We start from the raw sequence: 18,613 nt of genomic DNA on the forward strand, positions 1-18,613 counted from the left end.
AAAAAATAAAAAATGTTTTTTGTTTTTTGTTGTAAACCTGGCTGCTGGCGTTAAGCAGATGCCCCCAGAAGACACATCATCTGGCAGACAAATATTTGAAGTTGAACTTGGTGCTGGAGGACATGTTTTCTAAGTAATGAATGCCAATGACTGCCAGGCAGGGTTTTTTGGGGAGGATGATAATGATGCCTGGAGCTGTACAGCTGCAGTCACTACCCTTAAGGCCTCAGCTCGATCCCTAATGGTAAGTGCACTACCCTTTATAGGTCCTGGTCAAAAGTAGTGCACTATAGGGAAGGGAATAAGGGTGCCATTTGCCATACTGCCGAGTCCTCTCAGGCAAACCACACAGAAATCAAACCCTACCATCCCAAAATTATATCAAATGTTTAATTAATGAGCCAAACGTACATGAAGTCTTACTAAGACATGAGCCGAGTGTTAGTTGGCAAGGCTTGTGGGTTTGAGTCTGGCACACCTGGTCTCAGACAGGAGCTCTGTATTAGACACACTTGATGTGAAGCTGTAGAGGGATATTAGATAGACTCCACTGGTACACTGTATATGTGTTTCAACCTCAGTAACAACATCTACCCTACTGTCTCCCTAAACATCTACCCTACTGTCTCCATGTGTTCACCCTCAGTAACGAACATCTGCCCTACTGTCTCCATGTGTTCAACCTCAGTAACACCATCTACCCTACTGTCTCCCTATGCTCTACCCTACTGTCTCCCTGAGTCCACCCTCAGTAAACAACATTGACCCTACTGTCTCCCTAACATCTACCTTACTGAATCCTGTGTCCACCCTCAGTAGCAGCATCTACCCTACTGTCTCCCTAACATCTACCCTACTGTCTCCCTAACATCTACCCTACTGTCTCCCTGTGTCCACCCTCAGTAACAACATCTACCCTACTGTCTCCCTAACATCTACCCTACTGTCTCCCTGTGTCCACCCTCAGTAACAACATCTACCCTACTGTCTCCCTAACATCTACCCTACTGTCTCCATGTGTTCAACCTCAGTAACAACATCTACCCTACTGTCTCCCTAACATCTACCCTACTGTCTCCATGTGTTCACCCTCAGTAACAACATCTACCCTACTGTCTCCCTAACATCTACCCTACTGTCTCCATGTGTTCACCCTCAGTAACAACATCTACCCTACTGTCTCCCTAACATCTACCCTACTGTCTCCATGTGTTCACCCTCAGTAGCAACATCTACCCTACTGACTCCCTAACATCTACCCTAATGTCTCCCTAACATCTACCCTAATGTCTCAATGTGTCCACCCTCAGTTAATACATCTACCCTACTGTCTCCCTAACATCTACCCTACTGTCTCAATGTGTCCACCCTCAGTAACAACATCTACCCTACTGTCTCCCTAACATCTACCCTACTGTCTCCATGTGTTCACCCTCAGTAACAATATCTACCCTACTGTCTCCCTAACATCTGCCCTACAGTCCCCCTGTATCCACCCTCAGTAGCAACATCTACCCTACTGTCTCCATGTGTTCACCCTCAGTAACACATCTACCCTACTGTCTCCCTAACATCTACCCTACTGTCTCCATGTGTTCACTCTCAGTAACAATATCAACCCTAACCTCCTACCATCCTACCTCCTATCCACTACCATCCTACTCCCTAAACCCTACCATCCTACCCCCTCCATCCTCAGTAGCAACATCTACCCTACTGTCTCCATGTGTTCACCCTCAGTAACAACATCTACCCTACTGGCTCCCTAACATCTACCCTACTGTCTCCCTAACATCTACCCTACTGTCTCCATGTGTTCACCCTCAGTAGCAACATATACCCTACTGTCTCCCTAACATCTACCCTACTGTCTCCCTAACATCTACCCTACTGTCTCAATGTGTCCACCCTCAGTTAAAGCATCTACCCTACTGTCTCCCTAACATCTACCCTACTGTCTCAATGTGTCCACCCTCAGTAACAACATCTACCCTACTGTCTCCCTAACATCTACCCTACTGTCTCCATGTGTCCATCCTCAGTAGCAACATCTACCCTACTGTCTCCATGTGTTCACCCTCAGTAACAACATCTACCCTACTGTCTCCCTAACATCTACCCTACTGTCTCCATGTGTTCACCCTCAGTAACAACATCTACCCTACTGTCTCCCTAACATCTACCCTACTGTCTCCCTGACATCTACCCTACTGTCTCCATGTGTCCACCCTCAGTAACAACATCTACCCTACTGTCTCCCTAACATATACCCTACTGTCTCAATGTGTTCAACCTCAGTAACAACATCTACCCTACTGTCTCCCTAACATCTACCCTACTGTCTCCCTAACATCTACCCTACTGTCTCCATGTGTTCAACCTCAGTAGCAACATCTACCCTACGGTCTCCATGTGTCCATCCTCAGTAGCAACATCTACCCTACTGTCTCCATGTGTTCACCCTCAGTAACAACATCTACCCTACTGTCTCCCTAACATCTACCCTACTGTCTCCATGTGTTCACCCTCAGTTGCAACATCTACCCTACTGTCTCCCTAGCATCTACCCTACTCTCTCCATGTGTTCACCCTCAGTAACAACATATACCCTACTGTCTCCCTAGCATCTACCCTACTGTCTCCATGTGTTCACCCTCAGTAGCATCTACCCCTACTGTCTCCCTAACATCTACCCTACTGTCTCCCTAACATCTACCCTACTGTCTCAATGCGTCCACCCTCAGTTAAAGCATCTACCCTACTGTCTCCCTAACATCTACCCTACTGTCTCAATGTGTCCACCCTCAGTAGCAACATCTACCCTACTGTCTCCCTAACATCTGCCCTACAGTCCCCCTGTATCCACCCTCAGTAGCAACATCTACCCTACTGTCTCCATGTGTTCACCCTCAGTAACAACATCTACCCTACTGTCTCCCTAACATCTACCCTACTGTCTCCAGGTGTTCACCCTCAGTTGCAACATCTACCCTACTGTCTCCCTAGCATCTACCCTACTCTCTCCATGTGTTCACCCTCAGTAACAACATATACCCTACTGTCTACCTAGCATCTACCCTACTGTCTCCATGTGTTCACCCTCAGTAGCAACATATACCCTACTGTCTCCCTAACATCTACCCTACTGTCTCCCTAACATCTACCCTACTGTCTCAATGTGTCCACCCTCAGTTAAAGCATCTACCCTACTGTCTCCCTAACATCTACCCTACTGTCTCAATGTGTCCACCCTCAGTAACAACATCTACCCTACTGTCTCCCTAACATCTACCCTACTGTCTCCATGTGTCCATCCTCAGTAGCAACATCTACCCTACTGTCTCCATGTCTTCACCCTCAGTAACAACATCTACCCTACTGTCTCCCTAACATCTACCCTACTGTCTCCATGTGTTCACCCTCAGTAACAACATCTACCCTACTGTCTCCCTAACATCTACCCTACTGTCTCCCTGACATCTACCCTACTGTCTCCATGTGTCCACCCTCAGTAACAACATCTACCCTACTGTCTCCCTAACATATACCCTACTGTCTCAATGTGTTCAACCTCAGTAACAACATCTACCCTACTGTCTCCCTAACATCTACCCTACTGTCTCCCTAACATCTACCCTACTGTCTCCATGTGTTCAACCTCAGTAGCAACATCTACCCTACGGTCTCCATGTGTCCATCCTCAGTAGCAACATCTACCCTACTGTCTCCATGTGTTCACCCTCAGTAACAACATCTACCCTACTGTCTCCCTAACATCTACCCTACTGTCTCCATGTGTTCACCCTCAGTTGCAACATCTACCCTACTGTCTCCCTAGCATCTACCCTACTCTCTCCATGTGTTCACCCTCAGTAACAACATATACCCTACTGTCTCCCTAGCATCTACCCTACTGTCTCCATGTGTTCACCCTCAGTAGCAACATCTACCCTACTGTCTCCCTAACATCTACCCTACTGTCTCCCTAACATCTACCCTACTGTCTCAATGCGTCCACCCTCAGTTAAAGCATCTACCCTACTGTCTCCCTAACATCTACCCTACTGTCTCAATGTGTCCACCCTCAGTAGCAACATCTACCCTACTGTCTCCCTAACATCTGCCCTACAGTCCCCCTGTATCCACCCTCAGTAGCAACATCTACCCTACTGTCTCCATGTGTTCACCCTCAGTAACAACATCTACCCTACTGTCTCCCTAACATCTACCCTACTGTCTCCATGTGTTCACCCTCAGTTGCAACATCTACCCTACTGTCTCCCTAGCATCTACCCTACTCTCTCCATGTGTTCACCCTCAGTAACAACATATACCCTACTGTCTACCTAGCATCTACCCTACTGTCTCCATGTGTTCACCCTCAGTAGCAACATCTACCCTACTGTCTCCCTAACATCTACCCTACTGTCTCCCTAACATCTACCCTACTGTCTCAATGTGTCCACCCTCAGTTAAAGCATCTACCCTACTGTCTCCCTAACATCTACCCTACTGTCTCAATGTGTCCACCCTCAGTTAAAACATCTACCCTACTGTCTCCCTAGCATCTACCCTACTGTCTCCATGTGTTCAACCTCAGTAACAACATCTAGCCTACTGTCTCCCTAGTATCTAACCTACTGTCTCCCTAGCATCTACCCTACTGTCTCCCTGTGTTCACCCTCAGTAACAACATCTACCCTACTGTCTCCCTAACATCTACCCTACTGTCTCCATGTGTTCACCCTCAGTTGCAACATCTACCCTACTGTCTCCCTAGCATCTACCCTACTGTCTCCATGTGTTCACCCTCAGTAACAATATCTACCCTACTGTCTCCCTAACATCTGCCCTACAGTCCCCCTGTATCCACCCTCAGTAGCAACATCTACCCTACTGTCTCCATGTGTTCACCCTCAGTAACAACATCTACCCTACTGTCTCCCTAACATCTACCCTACTGTCTCCATGTGTTCACTCTCAGTAACAATATCAACCCTAACCTCCTACCATCCTACCTCCTATCCACTACCATCCTACCCCTAAACCCTACCATCCTACCTCCTATCACTCTACCATCCTACTCCCTAAACCCTACCATCCTACCCCCTAAACCCTACCATCCTACCCCCTAAACCCTACCATCCTACCTCCTAACCCCTTACCATCCTACCTCCTAACCCTTACCATCCTACCTCTTAACACCCTACCATCCTACCCCTTAAACCCTACCATCCTACCTCCTATCCCCCTACCATCCTACCTCTTAACATCCTACCATCATACCCCCTAAACCCTACCATCCTACCTCTTAACACCATACCACCATACCATCCTAACCCCTAAACCCTACCATCCTACCTCCTATCCCCTACCATCCTACCCCATAAACCATACCATCCTACCCCCTAAACTCTACCATCCAACCTCCTAACCCCCTACTATCCTACCTCCTAAACCCTACCATCCTACCCCCTAACTCTACCATCCTACCTCCTAACCCCCTACTATCCTACCTCCTAACCCCTACCATCCTACCGGAAGACTCTACTAACTAACCATGTCTATTATATTGTCCCAGTAGAGAGGTGAGTGACAGGAAGACTCTACTAACTAACCATGTCTATTATATTGTCCCAGTAGAGAGGTGAGTGACAGGAAGACTCTACTAACTAACCATGTCTATTATATTGTCCCAGTAGAGAGGTGAGTGACAGGAAGACTCTACTAACTAACCATGTCTATGATATTGTCCCAGTAGGGAGGTGAGTGATTAGAATACTCTACTGACTAACCATGTCTATTATATTGTCCCAGTAGAGAGGTGAGTGACAGGAAGACTCTACTAACTAACCATGTCTATTATATTGTCCCAGTAGAGAGGTGAGTGACAGGAAGACTCTACTAACTAACCATGTCTATTATATTGTCCCAGTAGAGAGGTGAGTGACAGGAAGACTCTACTAACTAACCATGTCTATTATATTGTCCCAGTAGAGAGGTGAGTGACAGGAAGACTCTACTAACTAACCATGTCTATGATATTGTCCCAGTAGGGAGGTGAGTGATTAGAATACTCTACTGACTAACCATGTCTATTATATTGTCCCAGTAGAGAGGTGAGTGACAGGAAGACTCTACTAACTAACCATGTCTATTATATTGTCCCAGTAGAGAGGTGAGTGACAGGAAGACTCTACTATCTAACCATGTCTATTATATTGTCCCAGTAGAGAGGTGAGTGACAGGAAGACTCTACTATCTAACCATGTCTATTATATTGTCCCAGTAGAGAGGTGAGTGACAGGAGGACTCTACTAACTAACCATGTCTATTATATTGTCCCAGTAGAGAGGTGAGTGATTAGAAGACTCTACTAACTAACCATGTCTATTATATTGTCCCAGTAGAGAGGTGAGTGACAGGAAGACTCTACTAACTAACCATGTCTATTATATTGTCCCAGTAGAGAGGTGAGTGACAGGAAGACTCTACTAACTAACCATGTCTATTATATTGTCCCAGTAGAGAGGTGAGTGACAGGAAGACTCTACTAACTAACCATGTCTATTATATTGTCCCAGTAGAGAGGTGAGTGATTAGAAGACTACTAACTAACCATGTCTATTATATTGTCCCAGTAGAGAGGTGAGTGACAGGAAGACTCTACTAACTAACCATGTCTATTATATTGTCCCAGTAGAGAGGTGAGTGATTAGAAGACTACTAACTAACCATGTCTATTATATTGTCCCAGTAGAGAGGTGAGTGACAGGAAGACTCTACTAACTAACCATGTCTATTATATTGTCCCAGTAGAGAGGTGAGTGATTAGAAGACTACTAACTAACCATGTCTATTATATTGTCCCAGTAGAGAGGTGAGTGACAGGATGTCACGCCTTGGTCTTAGTGTTTTGTGTTTTCGTTATATATTTGGTCAGGCCAGGGTGTGACAGGGGTTTACGTGTTGTATTCGTATTGGGTTTTGTAGGCATTGGGATTGTGGTTGATTAGGGGTGTGTCGAGTGTAGGCTTGGCTGCCTGAGGCGGTTCTCGATCAGGGTCAGGTGCTTCTCATTGCCTCTGATTGGGAACCGTATTTAGGTAGCCTGAGTTTCGCTTTGTCTTTCGTGGGTGATTGTTCCTGTCTCTGTGTAGTTTCACCAGATAGGCTGTATTAGGTTGGTGGGTGATTGTTCCTGTCTCTGTGTAGTTTCACCAGATAGGCTGTATTAGGTTGGTGGGTGATTGTTCCTGTCTCTGTGTAGTTTCACCAGATAGGCTGTATTAGGTTGGTGGGTGATTGTTCCTGTCTCTGTGTAGTTTCACCAGATAGGCTGTATTAGGTTGGTGGGTGATTGTTCCTGTCTCTGTGTAGTTTCACCAGATAAGCTGTAATAAGTTTCACGTTCCGTTTGTTGTTTTTGTATTTATTCGTTATTTCATGTACCGTCACTTTTTTCATTAAAAACATGAGTAACCATCACGCTGCATTTCGGTCCGACTCTCTCTCAACAAACGAAGAACGCCGTTACACAGGAAGACTCTACTAACTAACCATGTCTATTATATTGTCCCAGTAGAGAGGTGAGTGATTAGAAGACTACTAACTAACCATGTCTATTATATTGTCCCAGTAGAGAGGTGAGTGACAGGAAGACTCTACTAACTAACCATGTCTATTATATTGTCCCAGTAGAGAGGTGAGTGATTAGAAGACTACTAACTAACCATGTCTATTATATTGTCCCAGTAGAGAGGTGAGTGACAGGAAGACTCTACTATCTAACCATGTCTATTATATTGTCCCAGTAGAGAGGTGAGTGGCAGGAAGACTCTACTAACTAACCATGTCTATTATATTGTCCCAGTAGAGAGGTGAGTGACAGGAAGACTCTACTAACTAACCATGTCTATTATATTGTCCCAGTAGAGAGGTGAGTGGCAGGAAGACTCTGTCTCTATATCATATATATATATATAATTTGATGTAAAGTGTAGTGGGCCTTATAGATAATACAGTATAACGTGTGTTAGTATATCAAAGCCCTATGACTCTACCTCCTGCCAGTCTCCTCCCACACTTTCTCTCTAGTACATCGTCCCTGTACAGGTGTGGTGACTGGGACGATCTACCAAATACGCCTCTGAAATATTTAAAACGTTCCTTGGTGCATTTCGGGAACAAAAGTGATTGTTTATTAATTCAAGGACACAGGTATAGCATCATCGGGAATACTGCTAGGGTGTGACATTAAAATTGAATCCCTGCCCAGTAGATGTTGGGTGAACCGTATAAATACCCTTAAACCCTGTGCCCAGATCTGTATGTGCAGCAGATTGGTCTGAATATGGTTGTCGTGCCGAGCTGGAGAGAAGGTTACGTGTTTGGCATTCAAAGGAACAAACACAGCAGAGAGGAGTTGGCTGGAGCACGTCAGGATGAGACCGGGCAAGGTTCACTGAGATGACACATCCGGATGAGACCAGGCTAGCTTCACTGAGATGACACATCCGGATGAGACCAGGCTAGCTTCACTGAGATGACACATCCAAATGGGTCCGGGCTAGCTTCACTGAGATGACACATCCAGATGAGACCAGGCTAGCTTCATTGAGATGACACGTCCAGATGAGACCAGGCTAGCTTCACTGAGATGACACATCCAAATGGGTCCAGGCTAGCTTCACTGAGATGACACATCCAGATGAGACCAGGCTAGCTTCATTGAGATGACACGTCCAGATGAGACCAGGCTAGCTTCACTGAGATGACACACCCAAATGGGTCCAGGCTAGCTTCACTGAGATGACACATCCAGATGAGACCGGGCTAGCTTCATTGAGATGACACATCCAGATGGGACCAGGCTAGCTTCATTGAGATGACACATCCAGGTGCGACCAGGCTAGCTTCATTGAGATGACACGTCCAGATGAGACCAGGCCAGCTTCACTGAGATGACACATCCAAATGGGTCCAGGCTAGCTTCACTGAGATGACACATCCAGATGAGACCGGGCTAGCTTCATTGAGATGACACATCCAGATGAGACCAGGCTACCTTCACTGAGATGACACATCCAGATGGGACCAGGCTAGCTTCATTGAGATGACACATCCAAATGAGACCGGGCTAGCTTCACTGAGATGACACATCCAGATGGGTCCAGGTTAGCTTCACTGAGATGACACATCCAAATGGGTCCAGGCTTGCTTCACTGAGATGACACATCCACATGAGACTGGGCTAGCTTCATTGAGATGACACATCCAGATGAGACCAGGCTACCTTCACTGAGATGACACATCCAGATGGGACCAGGCAAGCTTCATTGAGATGACACATCCAGATGAGACCAGGCTAGCTTCATTGAGATGACACATCCAAATGGGTCCAGGCTAGCTTCACTGAGATGACACATCCAGATGAGACCAGGCTAGCTTCATTGAGATGACACGTCCAGATGAGACCAGGCTAGCTTCACTGAGATGACACATCCAAATGGGTCCAGGCTAGCTTCACTGAGATGACACATCCAGATGAGACCAGGCTAGCTTCATTGAGATGACACGTCCAGATGAGACCAGGCTAGCTTCACTGAGATGACACATCCAAATGAGACCGGGCTAGCTTCACTGAGATGACACATCCAGATGGGTCCAGGTTAGCTTCACTGAGATGACACATCCAAATGGGTCCAGGCTAGCTTCACTGAGATGACACATCCAGATGGGACCAGGCTAGCTTCATTGAGATGACACATCCAAATGGGTCCAGGCTAGCTTCACTGAGATGACACATCCAGATGAGACCAGGCTAGCTTCATTGAGATGACACGTCCAGATGAGACCAGGCTAGCTTCATTGAGATGACAATTCCAAATGAGACCGGGCTAGCTTCACTGAGATGACACATCCAGATGGGTCCAGGTTAGCTTCACTGAGATGACACATCCAAATGGGTCCAGGCTAGCTTCACTGAGATGACACATCCAGATGAGACCGGGCTAGCTTCATTGAGATGACACATCCAGATGAGACCAGGCTACCTTCACTGAGATGACACATCCAGATGGGACCAGGCTAGCTTCATTGAGATGACACATCCAAATGAGACCGGGCTAGCTTCACTGAGATGACACATCCAGATGGGTCCAGGTTAGCTTCACTGAGATGACACCTCCAAATGGGTCCAGGCTAGCTTCACTGAGATGACACATCCAGAGGAGACCGGGCTAGCTTCATTGAGATGACACATCCAGATGGGACCAGGCTAGCTTCATTGAGATGACACATCCAAATGAGACCGGGCTAGCTTCACTGAGATGACACATCCAGATGGGTCCAGGTTAGCTTCACTGAGATGACACATCCAAATGGGTCCGGGCTAGCTTCACTGAGATGACACATCCAGATGAGACTGGGCTAGCTTCATTGAGATGACACATCCAGATGAGACCAGGCTACCTTCACTGAGATGACACATCCAGATGGGACCAGGCAAGCTTCATTGAGATGACACATCCAGATGAGACCAGGCTAGCTTCATTGAGATGACACATCCAAATGGGTCCAGGCTAGCTTCACTGAGATGACACATCCAGATGAGACCAGGCTAGCTTCATTGAGATGACACGTCCAGATGAGACCAGGCTAGCTTCACTGAGATGACACATCCAAATGGGTCCAGACTAGCTTCACTGAGATGACACATCCAGATGAGACCAGGCTAGCTTCATTGAGATGACACGTCCAGATGAGACCAGGCTAGCTTCACTGAGATGACACATCCAAATGAGACCGGGCTAGCTTCACTGAGATGACACATCCAGATGGGTCCAGGTTAGCTTCACTGAGATGACACATCCAAATGGGTCCAGGCTAGCTTCACTGAGATGACACATCCAGATGGGACCAGGCTAGCTTCATTGAGATGACACATCCAAATGAGACCGGGCTAGCTTCACTGAGATGACACATCCAGATGGGTCCAGGTTAGCTTCACTGAGATGACACATCCAAATGGGTCCAGGCTAGCTTCACTGAGATGACACATCCAGATGAGACTGGGCTAGCTTCATTGAGATGACACATCCAGATGAGACCAGGCTACCTTCACTGAGATGACACATCCAGATGGGACCAGTCAAGCTTCATTGAGATGACACATCCAGATGAGACCAGGCTAGCTTCATTGAGATGACACATCCAAATGGGTCCAGGCTAGCTTCACTGAGATGACACATCCAGATGAGACCAGGCTAGCTTCATTGAGATGACACGTCCAGATGAGACCAGGCTAGCTTCACTGAGATGACACAACCAAATGGGTCCAGGCTAGCTTCACTGAGATGACACATCCAGATGAGACCAGGCTAGCTTCATTGAGATGACACGTCCAGATGAGACCAGGCTAGCTTCACTGAGATGACACATCCAAATGGGTCCAGGCTAGCTTCACTTAGATGACACATCCAAATGAGACCGGGCTAGCTTCATTGAGATGACACATCCAGATGGGGCCAGGCTAGCTTCATTGAGATGACACATCCAGGTGCGACCAGGCTAGCTTCATTGAGATGACACGTCCAGATGAGACCAGGCCAGCTTCACTGAGATGACACATCCAAATGGGTCCAGGCTAGCTTCACTGAGATGACACATCCAGATGAGACCGGGCTAGCTTCATTGAGATGACACATCCAGATGGGTCCAGGTTAGCTTCACTGAGATGACACATCCAAATGGGTCCAGGCTACCTTCACTGAGATGACACATCCAGATGGGACCAGGCTAGCTTCATTGAGATGACACATCCAAATGAGACCGGGCTAGCTTCACTGAGATGACACATCCAGATGGGTCCAGGTTAGCTTCACTGAGATGACACATCCAAATGGGTCCAGGCTAGCTTCACTGAGATGACACATCCAGATGAGACCGGGCTAGCTTCATTGAGATGACACATCCAGATGAGACCAGGCTACCTTCACTGAGATGACACATCCAGATGGGACCAGGCTAGCTTCATTGAGATGACACATCCAGATGAGACCAGGCTAGCTTCATTGAGATAACACATTAAGCTAATGATCTATTTGTGGCCTAGGGTGGTCTACCAGTTGAACTGCTGTGTACCAATACAGACCACTGCTAGGGTGGTCTACCAGTTGAACTGGTACCAATACAGACCACTGCTAGTGTGGTCTACCAGTTGAACTGCTGTGTAAATCAGATCAAATCAAATGTATTTATATAGCCCTTCGTACATCAGCTGATATCTCAAAGTGCTGTACAGAAACCCAGCCAAAAACCCCAAACAGCAAGCAATGCAGGTGTAGAAGCACGGTGGCTAGGAAAAACTCCCTAGAAAGGCCAAAACCTAGGAAGAAACCTAGAGAGGAACCAGGCTATGTGGGGTGGCCAGTCCTCTTCTGGCTGTGCCGGGTGGAGATTATAACAGAACATGGCGAAGATGTTCAAATGTTCATAAATGACCAGCATGTAGCAATACAGCCCACTGCTAGTGTGGTCTACCAGTTGAAGTGCTGTGTACCAATACAGCCCACTGCTATTTCAGCACACTATCTTCTCTTTCTCTATCCTATTCAACAAACACAAATATGTAAGGAGTGGGGGCGACAACAAAAATATTATTTTCTCTTTAGTTATATACCATCACGTGAAAAGGTACGAACAAGTTGGTTGAACCGTATGAATACCATTATATGAACCCTGGTCAAATATCTGTCTGTTCTTCGGCTAACCATTCTGACAAAGTTGGCTAGAGCAGGAGTTGGCTAGAGCAGGTGTTGGCTAAAGCAGGCGTTGGCTAGAGCAGAAGTTGGCTAAAGCAGGTGTTGGCTAAAGCAGGTGTTGGCTAAAACAGGTGTTGGCTAAAACAGTGGTTGGCTAAAGCAGGTGTTGACTAAAGCAGGAGTTGGCTAAAGCAGGAGTTGGCTAAAGCAGGTGTTGGCTAAAGCAGGAGTTGGCTAAAGCAGGAGTTGGCTAAAGCAAGTGTTGGCTAAAGCAAGTGTTGGCTAAAGCAAGTGTTGGCTAAAGCAGGAGTTGGCTAAAGCATGTGTTGGCTAAAGCAAGTGTTGGCTAAAACAGGTGTTGGCTAAAGCAGGAGTTGGCTAAAGCAGGTGTTGGCTAAAGCAAGTGTTGGCTAAAGCAGGAGTTGGCTAAAGCAAGTGTTGGCTAAAGCAAGTGTTGGCTAAAGCAGGAGTTGGCTAAAACAGGTGTTGGCTAACGCAAGTGTTGGCTAAAGCAGGTGTTGGCTAAAGCAGGTGTTGGCTACAGCAGGTGTTGGCTAAAGCAGGAGTTGGCTAAAGCAGGTGTTGGCTAAAGCAGGAGTTGGCTAAAGCAGGAGTTGGTTAAAACAGGTGTTGGCTAAAGCAAGTGTTGGCTAAAGCAGGAGTTGGCTAAAACAGGTGTTGGCTAAAACAGGTGTTGGCTAAAGCAAGTGTTGGCTAAAGCAGGAGTTGGCTAAAACAGGTGTTGGCTAAAACAGGTGTTGGCTAAAGCAAGTGTTGGCTAAAGCAGGTGTTGGCTAAAAGCAGGTGTTGGCTAAAGCAAGTGTTGGCTAAAGCAAGTGTTGGCTAAAGCAGGAGTTGGCTAAAACAGGTGTTGGCTAACGCAAGTGTTGGCTAAAGCAGGTGTTGGCTAAAGCAGGTGTTGGCTACAGCAGGTGTTGGCTAAAGCAGGTGTTAGCTAAAGTAAAAAAAGATTGCACCAGTATATCTTAAACTAGATTACACACGTTATTATCTAAACCCAGAGATTACGTACATTATAATCTAATCAAATCGAATGTATTTATATAGCCCTTCTTAGATCAGCTGATATATCAATGTGCTGTACAGAAACCCAGCCTAAAACCCCAAACAGCAAGCAATACAGGTGTAGAAGCACAAGCATTTGATATAATAATCTAAACCATAGCATCATATGTGGGCAGTGGACTAGGCTATGCATTATTGAGATGACAAATAAAGATTCATTATCTATTTAGTAACATACCATCACTATAAATAACATAGCCCCCCTCACATCAATCTGGACCTTGAAGCCAGTTCTACTGTTTTCTTTTTTTTATCCTGGACTGATTTAGACCTGGGACACCAGGTGGGTGATTCCCCTCTAATCAGGGACTGATTTAGACCTGGGACACCAGGTGGGCTATTCCCCTCTAATCAGGGACTGATTTAGACCTGGGACACCAGGTGTGTGATTCCCCTCTAATCAGGGACTGATTTAGACCTGGGACACCAGGTGGGTGATTCCCCTCTAATCAGGTACTGATTTAGACCTGGGACACCAGGTGGGTGATTCCCCTCTAATCAGGGACTGATTTAGACCTGGGACACCAGGTGGGTGATTCCCCTCTAATCAGGGACTGATTTAGACCTGGGACACCAGGTGGGTGATCCCCCTCTAATCAGGGACTGATTTAGACCTGGGACACCAGGTGGGTGATTCCCCTCTAATCAGGGCTTGATTTAGACCTGGGACACGAGTTGGGTGATTCCCCTCTAATCAGGGCCTGATTTAGACCTGGGACACCAGGTGGGTGATTGCCCTCTAATCAGGGACTGATTTAGACCTGGGACACCAGGTGGGTGATTCCCCTCTAATCAGGGCCTGATTTAGACCTGGGACACCAGGTGGGTGATTCCCCTCCAATCAGGGACTGATTTAGACCTGGGACACCAGGTGGGTGATTCCCCTCTAATCAGGAACTGATTTAGACCTGGGACACCAGGTGGGTGATTCCCCTCTAATCAGGGACTGGTTTAGACCTGGGACACCAGGTGGGTGATATTAATGATTAGGTATAACAGAAAAGCAGCAGTAGTCCGGACCTTGTAAAGATCAGATTGTAAATCCCCCTGTTATAGAGGCTAACATACCGTCACATGTGGGCAGAGGATGGCTCCACCAGTGGTTTTTCCCACAGACCAGCGGTTCCTCATGACTGAGCCTGTATCCCTGCTCACACTGGAATGACACCGTGGACCCGATGGCCAGGTCATGGCCGTACCGCACACCGTTCACCGGGATCCCAGGGTCCATGCATGATGATGTGTCCAACGTCACAACTGGTAGGAGCCAAGGTTAAAAAATACATTATTATTTATTTTTATTTTACCTTTATTTAACTAGGCAAGTCAGTTAAGAACACATTCTTATTTTCAATGACGGGCTTCATCTGACTCTGGGTCAATTTATACTTTGGGCCTGTCCAGGTTCATGTCTTAATAACGCTTTAACTTTAGCAAAGGTATTTGTTTCCTCAGGGACCGTTTTGAGCGCAACACACAACATGCTCTTTGCTCTGCTGTGCTCTTGGTATCAGCTCAGTGGGCAGCTCAGTTGGCAGTTTTAAGGAAAACTTACAGAAAGTTCAACTATAAACACATTCCCAGGCATTTCTTTAGATTACAGCAAAAAAAACATAATTTGCACTGAAGTAGCTAGCTATTTATGCTAATGTTAGCTAGCTATTTATGTTAATGTTAGCTAGCTATTTACGCTAATGTTAGCTAGCTAGCTATTTATGCTAATGTTAGCTAGCTATTTATGCTAATGTTAGCTAGCTAGCTATTTATGCTAATGTTAGCTAGCTAGCTATTTATGCTAATGTTAGCTAGCTAGCTATTTATGCGAATGTTAGCTAGCTAGCTATTTATGCTAATGTTAGCTAGCTAGCTAACTAACTAATCAAATGAGAATGTTTAGATTGCCAACTCTAGTTTCCCACATTGATTTTAATCAGAACAGAACTTCCATTCCATTTAGCTATTGTCTTTGTTGTAGTTCTCTTAGCTATTGTCTTTGTTGTAGTTCTCTTAGCTATTGTCTTTGTTGTAGTTCTCTTAGCTATATCTTGTTGTAGTTCTCTTAGCTATTGTCTTTGTTGTAGTTCTCAGGTCAAAAGATTTAAAGGGGCAGTGCTGTTAAAAAACGTTTGTTTGTTTTTTTATATATTATTTTCACAAGTTATAAGTTTAAGAAAATGAGTACAAAAATGTTACCATATCCCAACCACCCTCCCTCCACATAACACATCCACCCCCCAAACCCTCCCTACCTCATCTGACTCTGGGTCAGTAGATAAAGGACCTCATCTGACTCTGGGTCAGTAGGTAAAGGGCCTCATCTGACTCTGGGTCAGTAGGTAAAGGGCCTCATCTGACTCTGGGTCAGTAGATAAAGGGCCTCATTTGACTCTGGGTCAGTAGATAAAGGGCCTCATCTGACTCTGGGTCAGTAGATAAAGGGCCTCATTGGACTCTGGGTCAGTAGATAAAGGGCCTCATCTGTCTCTGGGTCAGTAGATAAAGGGCCTCATCTGACTCTGGGTCAGTAGATAAAGGGCTTCACCTGACTCTGGGTCAGTAGATAAAGGGCCTCATCTGACTCTGGGTCAGTAGATAAAGGACCTCATCTGACTCTGGGTCAGTAGATAAAGGGCCTCATCTGACTCTGGGTCAGTAGATAAAGGACCTCATCTGACTCTGGGTCAGTAGATAAAGGGCCTCATCTGACTCTGGGTCAGTAGGTAAAGGGCCTCATCTGACTCTGGGTCAGTAGATAAAGGGCTTCACCTGACTCTGGGTCAGTAGATAAATGGCCTCATCTGACTCTGGGTCAGTAGATAAAGGGCTTCACCTGACTCTGGGTCAGTAGATAAAGGGCCTCATCTTACTCTGGGTCAGTAGATTAAGGACCTCATCTGACTCTGGGTCAGTAGATAAAGGGCCTCATCTGACTCTGGGTCAGTAGATAAAGGGCTTCACCTGACTCTGGGTCAGTAGATAAAGGGCCTCATCTGACTCTGGGTCAGTAGATAAAGGACCTCATCTGACTCTGGGTCAGTAGATAAAGGGCCTCATCTGACTCTGGGTCAGTAGATAAAGGGCTTCACCTGACTCTGGGTCAGTAGATAAAGGGCCTCATCTGACTCTGGGTCAGTAGATAAAGGACCTCATCTGACTCTGGGTCAGTAGATAAAGGGCCTCATCTGACTCTGGGTCAGTAGGTAAAGGGCCTCATCTGACTCTGGGTCAGTAGATAAAGGGCCTCATCTGACTCTGGGTCAGTAGATAAAGGGCCTCATCTGACTCTGGGTCAGTAGATAAAGGGCTTCACCTGACTCTGGGTCAGTAGGGTCTAATTGTCAAAATGTTGAATGTCGAACAGAAATGACAGAAAATCTTGCGATTTAATTGTGATTCATTATTTTAATCATTTGACAGCCCTAATTTACATATTGATAGAATCCTACAATAGTTCCAGTTTGGGACAGGATGAATAAATTCCATAAATGTTCCATCCAGAAAGAAGCAACGGCTGTCAGGTCTACTCCTGCTCCCCCTCTCTGGCGCTCGTTATCGACAGTTTTCTCATTACTACGCACACCTGTCACCATCGTTATGCGCACCTGCGCCTCATGAGACTCACCTGGACTCATCGCATTCCTGATTTACCATCCCCCTAAATCTGTCACTCCCTTTGGTTCTTTCCTCAGGCGTTATTGATTCTGTTGAATGTCCTTACGCTGCTCGTGTTTCTTGTTTTGTTCCTAGTTCGTTAATTTATTAAATTCACTCCCTTGCTTCTCGTTTATTAGCGTACACGATACAATAGCAGTGTGTTGAGCTAACTGGGGGTACCACAGATCATTTTATGGTGGAGAAAATGTCACTCATTCTCTTCATTTTAGCAGCTGAAATGCTTTCCAGAGCAAATACAGGAAGTCAGGAAGTCAGTTTATTCTACAGGAAGTCAGGAAATCAGTTTATTCTCTAGGAAGTCAGGAAATCAGTTTATTCTACAGGAAGTCAGGAAATCAGTTTATTCTACAGGAAGTCAGGAAATCAGTTTATTCTACAGGAAGTCAGTTTATTCTACAGGAAGTCAGGAAACTCTACGACCCAGATATAACTCAGGCTACCTATTGTACATGATAAGTAGGGCCCGTCGTGGCCCTAATCTTACTGATCAGAGCTGTGTGTATGTTTGCTGCTTGATAAGAAGGAATCCAGAACAGTCTCATAGGGTCTCATTAAGAGTTGAGACAAGACTGTACGTCCACAACTCAGACTTTCACATAAATCATTCATTGAACTTCAATAAAACTCAAGATAATGGGTTTGGAAATAGAGCTTGTTGTTGTCTCAACTTATTTCCATTAATTGATATCAATGGGAGACTTGTACCATATATGTGTTTGTCAGAACCGCCATAAAAAAAACATATTGTTATTATCTCACTCTCGTAGAAGATCTTGAAGCCGCTGTTGGATCTGCTGTTGTCGGTGGTGAAGAGGAGGTAGATGAAGTTACTACTGCTGAACAGGAACTGTGGGACCTGGGTCCCGTTGAACGAGCCAATCAGAGGCGAGAGCAGGTTGGGACCATCATGCAACTCCAGGAAGTCATAGCTGAGCTCCGTCTGGAACCTGATACACAGGGAAGAGATGGAAGGGAAGAGGAGAGGAGAGGAGAGGAGAGGAGAGGAGAGGAGAGGAGAGGAGAGGAGAGGAGAGGAGAGGAGAGGAGAGGAGAGGAGAGGAGAGGAGAGGAGAGGAGAGGAGAGGAGA

General features: G+C 46.1%; 1 protein-coding gene across 1 annotated transcript in view; it reads right to left on the minus strand.

Annotated features, from left to right (window-relative positions):
* Nucleotides 1-18,613, minus strand: part of LOC116359260 (CUB and sushi domain-containing protein 3-like) — a 547,528-nt gene that overhangs the window by 347,283 nt on the left and 181,632 nt on the right. Inside the window, 2 exon segments of the mRNA XM_031811826.1 lie at nucleotides 14,919-15,107; nucleotides 18,285-18,472. Of these exon segments, the coding sequence (XP_031667686.1) occupies nucleotides 14,919-15,107; nucleotides 18,285-18,472 (377 nt within the window).

The sequence above is a fragment of the Oncorhynchus kisutch genome, unplaced genomic scaffold (assembly GCF_002021735.2).
Source record: "Oncorhynchus kisutch isolate 150728-3 unplaced genomic scaffold, Okis_V2 Okis02a-Okis13b_hom, whole genome shotgun sequence".
Classification (NCBI taxonomy): domain Eukaryota; kingdom Metazoa; phylum Chordata; class Actinopteri; order Salmoniformes; family Salmonidae; genus Oncorhynchus; species Oncorhynchus kisutch.